The 12,140-nt window shown below is 35.3% G+C and overlaps 1 protein-coding gene across 3 annotated transcripts in view; it reads left to right on the plus strand.

Annotated features, from left to right (window-relative positions):
• Positions 1–12,140, plus strand: part of LOC145245845 (uncharacterized) — a 152,734-nt gene that overhangs the window by 134,390 nt on the left and 6,204 nt on the right. For all 3 annotated transcript variants that reach the window (XM_080107505.1, XM_080107506.1, XM_080107507.1), the window contains one exon: positions 2,799–3,024. In XM_080107505.1, coding sequence (XP_079963631.1) covers positions 2,799–2,977 — 179 coding nt within the window. In that variant the 3' untranslated portion in view covers positions 2,978–3,024. The remainder of the gene's footprint in view (positions 1–2,798; positions 3,025–12,140) is intronic.

The raw sequence follows: 12,140 nt of genomic DNA on the forward strand, positions 1-12,140 counted from the left end.
AAATATATTACATTTTTGCCCCGGGCAACACATAGTAGCCTTGCTAGTAAATAACATAAAGGGCAAATGTATGCATGTATGTATGTATGCATGCCTGTCTTGCTGAAACTTTAAAAAAAAATTACTCAACAAGCCTCGATAAAGTTGTAATTTTTCAAATTGGGATAACCCTGTATAAATAGTATATAAAATTTATATTTAAAAAAATCCATTTGGGGGGGGGGGGGGCTATTTATATCATTTAATGTAATCAAGAAGTAAACACAAATTTTAATGTTATCATGTAAAGGGAAATAAAGGGGGGGGGAACTGATTTTTTTCACAAGTGTTATTTCCCTTATGACAACTCAAGTTATATATGTCCGAAGATAGAAATGGGCTGGGTGAAGATAAAAAGAGAGGGTGGGAAGGAGGAGAGAGGAAAATGGGAGGGAAAGGGGAAATACAATTTATGTCTAACTTTTGCTCCAGACAATGCCGGATAGCCCTGCTAGTAAAAATATAAAATCTTTGTGTCTTTCAAAAGAGTCAGATTATTTTCTTTTAATAGTCCAATTTTTTTTTATACATAAAGCCCAACAGTCAGAAACCATTAGAATCTAACTCTGAAACAATTGTTTAGCATCATGTCCTGGAGTTGACTGATAAAACGACAACTTTTAGGCAAAAATTAAAAAATTTCTTCTTTTCCGTATGACAAACTGACTTATCTCCTTTATTTCAGTTAAATTCTGCCATTTCAAATTAGAAAATGGCGGATCGAGAATATGTTTCTTCAAAAAAAAAAAAATAGTTCTAGCAGATCTTCTATTCGGTCATTTTTCATAATTTTTGTAATTTTCACTAATTTTGACATATAAGTGGTTTTACTTGAAATGCATTTTTTTATTTTTTAGATATCTGCTTACAATGCATGAGAACCCTTTTGTTATAATTACACTGTCAGATAAAAGAAGTTGGAGATCGTGCACACATACAAATTCTAGGTTAGCGGAGAACAAAGAAAATACCATGTTGAACTTTGACACACATATTGACCTCTGATAAAACAAAGAACTTTGACACATATGTTGACCTCTGATGGAATGAAGAAAGAATTTGTCAATAAAAGCAAAAGGTTCGATGAACAGAGAGAGAGAGAGAGAGAGAGAGAGAGAGAGAGAGAGAGAGAGAGAGAGAGAGAGAGAGACACACTCACACACACACATGATCGTTATGTCATTAGCTTTTCAACCTCCAACCTCACCTTTCACTCTTGCTCGATACACCCAATAACCACTGCAAGCAAAATCTATATATGTATAAAAGTTAATGTGTGTGTGTGTGTGTGTGTCTGTCTGTCTACATTTCCCTACGCAATAACTCTGTCATTTTTCAGTCTACAGACTCGAAATTTGAGATACAGTGTACTGAGATTTGCGAAAATCTTTGTAATCCATTTTCGGCCAGACATTTGGCTGTTAAGGGGTCAAAGTTCAACGATTTGACCTTTGAAAACTCTACTAAACTCCTCTGCCAATTTTGGGTCTAAACACTTGAAATTTTTAGATATAGGTTCCTTGGACATGGATCTAACTTAATAACTTAATTTGAGCCCAAAACAATAAATGTTAAGGGGTCATAATAGGGGTCAAAGTTTAAAAAATTGACTGCTTTTTTTTTTTTTTTTTGCAAACACCTGGGCAACGCCGGGCTGAAATGCTAGTAATAATTAAATGAAAAACAGTTTTGTTATGAAACTGTCTCTGTGTTTGATTTTCAAACGGCTGGAACAAGCTAGATATATATGTATTTCTTCAACTCATATGCTGAACAACCTCTGTCTGTCGGATAGTTGATGAACACTTTGTTTTGTTTTTGTTTTCCATATATAAACATATAAAAACTTAATCTTCTTCATTCAGCTTTTGAAGCTACTGTTTGTTTGTTATCTCTTTGTCTTTTTTTGTGTGTCATGCACAACATTTATAGTATACTAGCATTTTAGCCCGGCTTTGCCCGGGTGTTTTGAGGTGTACGCTTAGCAAAACAAAAAAAAGTCAATTTTTTTTTTAATTTGACCCCTATTATGACCCCTTAAAATTTATAGTTTCGGGCTCAAATCACTTTATTAAGTTAGATCCAGGTTCAAGGAACCTATATCTAAAATTTCAAGTGTCTAGACCCAAAATTGTCGGAGGAGTTTGGTAGAGTTCTTAAAGGTCAAATCGTTGAAATTTGACCCCTTAAAAGCAAAATTTCTGGCTGACACCCGTCACATCGATTTTCCCAAATCTCAGTACCCGGTATTTCAAATTTCGAGTCTATAGACTAAAAATTGACAGAGTTATTGCGTAGGGAAATGTACACAGACAGACAGACAGACAGACAGACAGACACGTTCACTTTTATAGATATATATATAGATTTATTTATGCTCGGTGACCAATTATAACAGTATAACGAGACTGTCAAAAATAAATCCAAAGTCTACTTTCTAATCTTCGTATTTATTGAAATCAAACATGTAAGTGCATGGAATAAAATGATTTAAAAAAAAAAAACTGTTGAAAAAAAAATGTAATTACGATATCAAATTAAGCAGAATGCATTTTGGTTTCTTTGTAAATAAGTAAGCTATTTCAATCCTTTGTTAATATTTAAAATACAAAATAAAGAATTAATTAATTCATTACCCTTTTTGTTTTTTCTTTGTATTTAAAAAATATTTTTTACTTGATAATTTTTGTGTTAAAATTTAAATAAATTTAAAATAGTAGCTTTTTTTTTTTATTTGCTTACAATTTTTTCTTCCTCAGCCATTTTTGCTGTTCCCATCGATATCTGCACTGCTGGTTACTTTAATGGCGTGATGGATTTCTGTGACAGAATGTTACCATTGTCTCCACTTAAAGAAGTCCATTTTGTTGACCTGAACCAAACTACATGTGATGCCATAAGAAATCGTTTTGCCTCCAAACTTGGAAACGATTATTAGAAAGACATTTCTATAAATACCCACAAACAAGGAAATCCTACAGTCACGTAAGTAGAAATATATATTTATGTTTTTTCTTGAATAATCTGTAGGATTACCTACCCTTTCCACGCACTCACTTGCACATACATACACCAGGTGGCGCTCAGATTCTTTGGTGATAGCTTTTAACAAGTTTCTTTATGAACTGACAGTTGTTTAGTTAAGTTTTGTGTGCCAACCTACAGTTCAATCTAAATAAAAAAAACAAAAATACAGAAAAATACAGAGAAACCTTTATGATGTTGTAGGAAAAATCGTAACTTACCTGCATACCGTGTGTCTGTGCTTTGTAGAAATCGGTCTATTGACAAGAAAAAAAAACTTGCAGTTGCTTTTGTGCTTGACGATCACACGTGAGTAACTCAGACTCTTGCCATTTCTATGCAAATGAGATTATACCAGGCACATAAAAGGAATTATAGAGAAAACGAGAGGTTCAGTTGGAAGAAGGCACGTTACTGAGATGGGCACATGCAACAAACTGTTGAAGTTAATTACAAAAAAAAAAAATGTTGGCAGAAAAGATCAGACAACTTTATTAAAACTAACTTTCAAACGAGAGATGTATGTACTTATCATGGAATGAAGATGTCATATTCCAAAAATAATGCCTTCTTGTCCACTGAGGCATATTGAAATGTTAATATCTTTGATTTTTTTTTTTATCATCTGGGATTATATATCAGTCATAGCATTACCTACCTTTCCCACACACTGACTTACACATATATACACCAGAGGGCGCCCAGACCTAATAATCTCTCTATCATACTAGGTGGCATTGCAATGAAGACTATACAAGCTAAATATCACATTAAGTCACCACTTATCAAGGCCTGAAGGCCACTCAAGGATAAGAGTTAATGAGCATTAGGTGGTCAGTGCCATACACCATAGCATAATGATCAGTAGTGATGGAAATTCGGTAGAATTTGATTATTAAAGAGGACAGTTCAACAAGAACTTGTTTACATTGGACTTGAAGATGACCATGTTGTAGTCAGTTAGAAAGCAGGCCAGTGGAACAGAGTTCCACAGGTGGACAGTTCTAGGAAAGAAACTTAATTTATAAAAATTGGATTTAGATTTAGGCACAAATAAAGAGTAGTTGCAATTGTTGATAGTGGTTGTAGCTAGACAAGTGTTTGCTGTGAATGTTTTGCAGGGGGTACTATAGATTAAAGCTCAGTCGAGCACTTGCCATGAAAATAACTATAGAGCAGAGATGGACTAGCAATGTCTCCCCCAAAGTTGCACACCACCTATTAGATTTCAAAGCCGATTTTGATTCCTGTCAAGGCAGAAAAGATTGCATATGAGCAGCTCCTTCTCCCAGACGTGGCAACCGTATTCCATGTCGTGTGTGTTCGTCTAATTGTTCTGTCTTTTTGTTCATATGCCGTTGTGTGTGTGTGTGTGTGTGGTACATGTATTTTTCAACATTCTGCATCTTGGGTGTTGGTCCATCTGGAATCATCTCGTCTTGGAGAGGAGACTGGTACCTTTTGGACAAATATTCATTTCACTCCAAGACAAGGAATTGGTTTTATAGTTTTTATTTGACTTTCCAGATGTCTCGCAGAAGATGGAAAGGTAATCTCTGGTCTGTGTTGTTCTGTTCTACACATGTCAGCATCACCCCCCCCCACCCGCACTGAAGGGGAGGAGACAACGATGAAGCCATCCGTCCTCTTCTAAGTCTAAACCAAATCTCTACGATTCAGCTAACCTGATCACGTGACTCACACGCAATCCGATCAGCTGATCTTGACTTCCGGTCAATGTGTCTATAATATAATTTACACACCTCCCTCTCTCTCGCTCTCTCTCTCTCTCTCTTGATCCATTCTCTAACACCAGAAGCTTGTCAGAACAGATAAGATAAGGGTCATTCATTCTCTTCTATGCAGTCTTTCTTACAAAAAGATTTTGCTAGTCTTTCTCTACTCTATTTTCATAGGTGCATGAGAATACCCCTTCCTGTAAAACATTCACAGCAAAAACTCGTCTAGATACCACCATTTTCTTCTCGTCAGCAGAGGCTCATCCATCCTCCTTTTGCCCACTGAGATCAGACTTGTAATGGTAACAATTTCTCATTAATTGTTTAAAATGATTTTCATTATAAATCAAATAAACTACTTAGTCAATCTACATAATTTTTGGAAAATGACATAGCTCCTGACTATTGTTCTTGAGATCACATTTTTTTAGCTAAGATTTGCTCATCAGCGATTAAATACAGTAGTTTTTTTCTCGTCATGTTTTAACATCATTTTCTAGTTCAGTTTTGCTGGTCAGCTTTGTCCATCCTCCTTTTGTTCTCTGAAGCACATTGAAATGCCAATATAAAATCAAAATTAATTTTCTTGAGCTTTTCTTTTCAACTGGGAATATATACAAGTAATCAGGATGGTTTTCTTTGGAGGACCATCCTTTCTAGCAGTCTTTGTAAAATTAAAGAATTAATTTTCTTTACAAGTGCACCCCTCTGCTTCTTCCCTTCTCCCTCTCTCCCTCCCACACGCACATACAAAGGATGATGGTCATCAGATGGAAGTTGATACCTGCTTGTGGGTTTCTCCTATACTTATTCTGAGACATGTCATCCCCCTCTGGGGAGAGGCGTCTCACCCATCCGCTCTTCTCCGCGTCTTCTTTGCCACTCAAATGATATGTCTGGCAAACCGGAACACATGACAAGTGACATGTCAACTTCCGATCTTGTTCACACCTTCCAGTGCAAACTTGACCAGTTCACAGTTTGACATGTTTTGACAACCTTATCAAAACATAGCTCCACATCTCTTGTTTACTTATCCAGTTAGATAGATAGATACATAGATATACGTAGATAAATAGATATATAGATAGACACATCGATAATTAGACAAGCTGATAGATAGACAAATAACAGGTAAACAGATAAATAGATAGATACACCAATAATTAGATAATTTACTTTTCTGCTCAGAAAGGAAAGGATTATAAAGTTGGCTACCAAATCTTACTTGGATTTGAAAGGCAAAAAAAAAAAACAAATGTTAAAACGCATTTAAAAAAAGATGGCTTCTATGACAAAACATTCACCTGTTTGCTAAAATGAAGTGTTATATGCTGAATGGAAGCAAGCTATGAGGTACCTTCAATAAGTTTCCAGACTATTTTGTACGGACATTTAAAATTGTTGTAGACGCTTGACAATTCATTATGTTATTGCTATACATCTTATGAGATGACTGACCAAGTTTTATGATTTCAGGTTCAAATGTACAGCTACAGCAGGAATTGGAATACTCCCTACTAAAGTCTGATTGTCACAGTTGATGAATTTCAAAAATGCAATCTGGATGTGAGGACACTTGAAAAGAACAATATGCAATAAAATTTGGTTTTAAACTTGGGAAAAATGCCACAGAAATGTCTAGAATACTTCAGCTTTTGAACCATCTTGTATAAGTTGAGCATCAATTTTGAGTGGCATAAGAGATCCAAGGAAGGCAGGAAGTCTTTGAGGGATTATGAGAGGTGTGGGAAGAGTAAGGAAATCAGAACATCAGAGTTGATTGGCCAAATAAAGAATTTCATAGATAAGGACTGTCATGTGTCTATAGAGACAATAAGTGCATAATTTGATGTCAGTGTGGGAACTGCACACAATTATTTGTGAGGAACTGAAGATGTAGAAGATTTGTACAAAGTTTGTCCCAAAGGTGCAGTCTACAACTCCATCATTACCACAGATCAAGATGGGCATTAAGATAGTTCCTCACCCTCCCTATAGTCCAGACTTTGCTCCCTGTGACTTTTAGTTAATCCTTAAGCTCAAGCTTAGAGACTGTCATTATGAGACAATTGAGGAGATGAGAGAGGCTGTGACAAGGGTCGTTGACATGCTTACACAAGAGGATTTCCATGGGATCTTCTTCCAGAATTGTTGAAACAGTACAAAAAGTGTTTGCAGCTGAAAAACATTACTTCAAAGTTTCATGTGTGTACTATCAATAAAAGTGTTCATACGAAGAAAAAGTCAGGAAACTTATTGAAAGCACCTCATATATGCATATAGTCTTCATGAAAAGAGACCAGCAATGTTAAGTTATGTCCCTTGTTCTATTCTATTCCCTTGTGATAAATTTTTAGAGTGATCTCCATTGCTTGTTCCAGTTATTGGTTCTCTTCCCTTTGTATTATTTGGAATGTTTGGGCTACTGTTCTCATCATATTAACAACTAGAAATAAAAATTGGTTTAAGTTTCCCAAAATTCATACTAGAACTGTTCACAAGGATCTGTAGTTAGAGTAATAGAAAAAATCAGTTGTAAAAGTGATATTCTCCTGAAGGTTGAAAGTTCAATTCTCAGAGTGGATGACCAAAAAGTACAATTGCGAATCACTTAGGATCTCTATACAGTCATGGCTGACAGAATGAGAGCATGCTACCCCCATGAAGTAAATAAAAGGTTCCATTCAAAATTCCGTCCATATTTCCGAGTTTGACAGAAACATTTCCAAATTCGGTAAGATACTCCTGAAGAGTGTCAGAGGTTACATTGACCGAAATATTGTGAAAATAACACTAAAGCTGATAAAAATAGTCTGAAGATTCTAAATAATACGAATAGCCATCCTCATCTCAAAAATTCAGAAACCTTCTATTCCTTTGTGATAAGTTATTAGTGTGATCTCCCTTGCTTGTTGCCTAGGAGACAAAAGATGTCAGTTTGGACAAATGGACGTGTACCTCCATGAATAGATTTATATAATGAGTAAAATGAAATCCTGTTCTTAAATATTTTTGGCATGTTTCAAGATGACCAGTTCCAAAGTTACTTTACAGTGGTGAATCACCACTTATCAAGGCCAGAAGACCACTTAAGGATAAGGGTTATTGAATGTAAGGTGTTACAGTAGTAATCATTAATCGTGTAGATTTGGTAGAATTTGATCATTTAATGGGACAGCTCAACAAGAACTTGTTTGCATTAGACTTGAAGGCTATCATATTGTAATCGGTCAGAGGGCAAGCTAGTGGAGCAGTGTTCCACAGGCAGGAAGTTCTCGGAAAGGAGCTTTTTGTTCATCGAATCTACATTTAGATTAAGGTACAGATAGAGAATGGGGGAAATTGTTGATAGTGGTTGTAGCTAGTCGAGTGTGTTTTTGTAAAAGTTTAGCTTTCTCAATTTCTACACTAGCTCTTTTGATTTCAATTTTTGCTATTGTGACCCAAGTTCGTATTTAGTTACCTCCTCACAAGGGCAGAGTTAGACACAAGGTAGTTTTTTTAATTTAAGGAAGATGCAGCTCCTAAAAAAAAAGGTGCATTTGAATGGATTGGAACAAAAATAAAAATAAAAAATTATTTAATTTAGAAGAATGTCTTCACTGATCGAGAATAGGAAAGAAAAGACCAAGTATCACATCAGAACAGATACTACACTTTGCTTGCCTTGGACTAAATTTCAGCCATATTTTTTTTTTTTTTTTCAAGCTCAAACTGGGTTTGTGACATTGCTAGTGTGTCTTTGTGCAAATATTGTGGAGGAGGATGATAATAAAATGCCAACTCTGGCATTTTAAAGGTAAAAGGTGTAAAAAAAAAAGGAAGAGTAAAGTAAAAGAGATTTGATATCTAGTCCTATGAAGTTAATATTAAGAGAGATGGGTTTTTTAGATTTAAAGATAAAAGGGTACTTATGAAGATTTTGAATGGAACATGGCATCAACTGCTCTGGATTGTCTATATATATATATTTGTGTCTGTGTGTTCATGCCACATGGACACCTGATATAGCAGCCGTAATAGTTGCTATACATCACTTGGAGAAGTTGCACCATCTATATATATAAAAGGCAAAAGCGGCACACACATTTTTGTATGTTCAAGAAAGGCTTTTTTCGCTGGGTTCTCGGGGGGGGGGTACTATTTTTTAGAATTTTGTATATACCGTCTAGATTGTAATATCTATGATTTGCAAACACACATCGCATCTAGATTTATTTTGATCGACTTTTACAAAATTCTTGCTATTTCATCTTCTCTCGTGTTTGTTTGGCTTTTTAGTATAAATAAATTGAATCCTCGGCTTTCCTGCCGGGGATGTCCAGAAAACAATGAGATTTGATCAATGCAGGGGAAACCCCTTATATCAGATAATTGCTATTCATTTGGACACTCCCCTTTTTTATGGGGAGCTGGTTTTCCCTCCAACATCTTGGGGAAACAAAACCAAAACAACTGCCTCGCAGCAAAACTTAACTGCGGCATTTCAATCCCACTATGGCGTAGTGTTTGACCTCATTAAATTCACGCACCTGTCACTAGAGTTTTTAATCGTTAAATTAAAACACTTTTCAGTTTCTCTCCCGTCCTGGCTGAGCGATAAGATGTCAGGTTTTTTCACACTTTCTTTTCCACCACCTTCGCCTCAAGGCTTCAGGTTCGAGCCTACCTCTCTAACAAATCTTTTTTTTTTCTTTTACATCGACAAACACACGGGCAATGCTCGGCACCCACGATAGTATATTATATAATTCTCACTGGTCTGTTTAAATGTATGCATGTATGTATGTATGTCTGCCTAAAAATTTCAGACAAAGGCAACTGTTCTGGACTCGCGGCAGTTATTCCTCAGAATCTTGCTTTCAGGTACCTACAATACCTTCCAGCAGTCAAACTTCAGAAAGCGTGTGTTGGGCAGACAGATAAACTCAAATTAACACAACGAAAACAACTATTACGTTGAAAACACTTTATTAATTAGGTAAAAAAATCTGAAACAAAAATAAAATAAAAAGAGGAGTTAAAAGGAGAAAAAATAATTAAACAAAAGGAAATAATACATGAAAATAATTATATATTTTGGACAGGACTTCCAAATTAATAAATTCTGGGATAGGAAAGTAAAGTCGATAAAGAGCACAAGGTAAGGAATAATGGGATGTTCTGAACGTACCTCATGGCTGAGAACGGGGGATAGCCCAGTTCATGGAGCCGATAAAAGTCGTGTGTATCGTTTCAAATTCCGCGGTGAAAGGAGGAAAGACAGAATCGAAAACGAGACTAGGATGAGATGGCTTAAGAACCCGAAGTTCTCGAAGGATAGCAACATGAAGTTTTTCCGTTTCTTTTCTTTTTTTTATTTGGAATGCCTAAACGGCTAAGTTTTCCATTAAAGAAAGATCAAGAAGGGAAGAAGTAAGAAAGGAAGACTAATAAAAAACTTGTACAGAGGTGAATGAAAAAGTGGCTCGGGGAACCGGTGCTCTTAAAGCATGTGTCCCTTCGTTAAAAAGAGCCCAGTCTGAAAACAGAACAGCAGCAGATTTTCACAAGATTAGTATCATTTTGAAGCTTGACCCTTCAGATGACAAATATCAAAAAATTGGCTGAAAACATTAATTCCTTCACCTTCAACTTCTACAGGGAGGGATCGCTTTTTTCGCCTCTTTTCGATTGACTAGCCTTAATTTAAACCTTTGCCACTTCCGGTTTGGCGATGGACGCAACAGAAAAAATGTCACTTTTTTTTTCCTCTATTCGCGGCACGGGTTCAAACCTGCCTGCCTGTTACCACTTTTTTTTTTTTGTCACTTCCGGTTTGGCGATGGACGCAACAGAAAGGACGTCACTTTTTTTTTTCAATGAGTTCGAGCCTGCCTGCCTGCCTACTACCACTTTTTTTTTTTTTTGCTCAACACACACTTCCAAACACCCGTGCAATGCTGGGCACCCAGGCTAGTCCTACATAAGATGCTGATCAGCCAATTACAATGCACGGTAACAAGCAAACGACTTTTGGGTAAATATTGGAAGAGAAAAAGAAAAAAAAAAAACTAGCTGTTAGATGGAAAGCATGGATTTATTAATGGTCGACAAACGGTCACTCGAAGGTAGTTGTATTTTTTGTCAAAACAAGAAATTAATCAAATCCAAAAAGAACTGCATTACATGTGGCATTAGATGCATCATTGCAAAGGGTTGCTCCATAAGTGACGGATGTGGCTGGAGATGCACAAACCTTTTCTTACAATTTTCTTTGATGAAAAAAAAAAACGGTTTTAATAATTGCACCTTTTTTCAAACCGTTTCTTACAATTTTCTTTGATGAAAAAAAAAACGGTTTTAATATTTGAACCTTTTTTCAAACCTTTTTTTTACAAAATTTTCTTTGAAAAATAAAAATTTGGGACATAAACAAATAAAAAATACTTGAAAATAAAAAAAAATGTTTTTCTTCTTTGAACCTTTGTAAAAACCTTTGAAAGACCAAAAGCAACATACATAGTTAGTTTTAAAAAAAAAGAAAGCGTTTTGTTTGCTAAATACAAAAAAAAATTATAATTTTCCATGGTTTGTATTAATGATTAAATGATAAATGTTTATTGATTTTTAAACTACCAGTAACACGAAAATCATCCTAACAAGTGTATTTTTATTTTTGTGAAAATATATGCACATATTACCTGGGTATTTTGCAATAATCGCTACCTCCCTTCCCAACATTTATATTCAGAATTTTATAAAGAATTGGAATTGGGAATTTGGAATAGAATCCGTAATTATACCAGAATCGGGGAAAAAATTAGAATCATCCCATCACTACTGCCCAGTACAGGGATTGAAATCATAACCTCCAAGTAAGCAAGTTAGAAACCTATGCTTTTACTAGATTTGTTAACCTGTTTGATAAGTTTGGCATCTATATATATAAATCTCAAATGTCTGTTAGTATGTATGTATGTATGTATGTATGTCCACTTAAAACTTTTGACAGACCCAACAAAAATTGGTTTGAAGCTCTAACTTCCAGACGAAAAATATCAAAATTTTGGCTCAAACGGTCCATTCTAAGTTGGTCAACTGGTCGTTTTTCTACAGGATGGCCCTAAAAAAAAGTGACATTTTAACATTAAACATTACGTATTTTAAATCGATTCTAATGTTATTTATAGATAATTGCAAAAAATTGCTGAGTCATGACACACGATCTTGACGTCAGCAAGCTGTAATAGCGAGCAAAACATATGCATATAATAAGAGATTCTTATCGGTAAAAATGCGAGTATCATACAAATTAAAATATTAACTTACACGTTTTGAAAACGTTACCTAATT

The sequence above is a fragment of the Euprymna scolopes genome, chromosome 23 (genome assembly GCF_053919585.1).
Source record: "Euprymna scolopes isolate OS-2025 chromosome 23, ASM5391958v1, whole genome shotgun sequence".
Lineage (NCBI taxonomy): Eukaryota > Metazoa > Mollusca > Cephalopoda > Sepiida > Sepiolidae > Euprymna > Euprymna scolopes.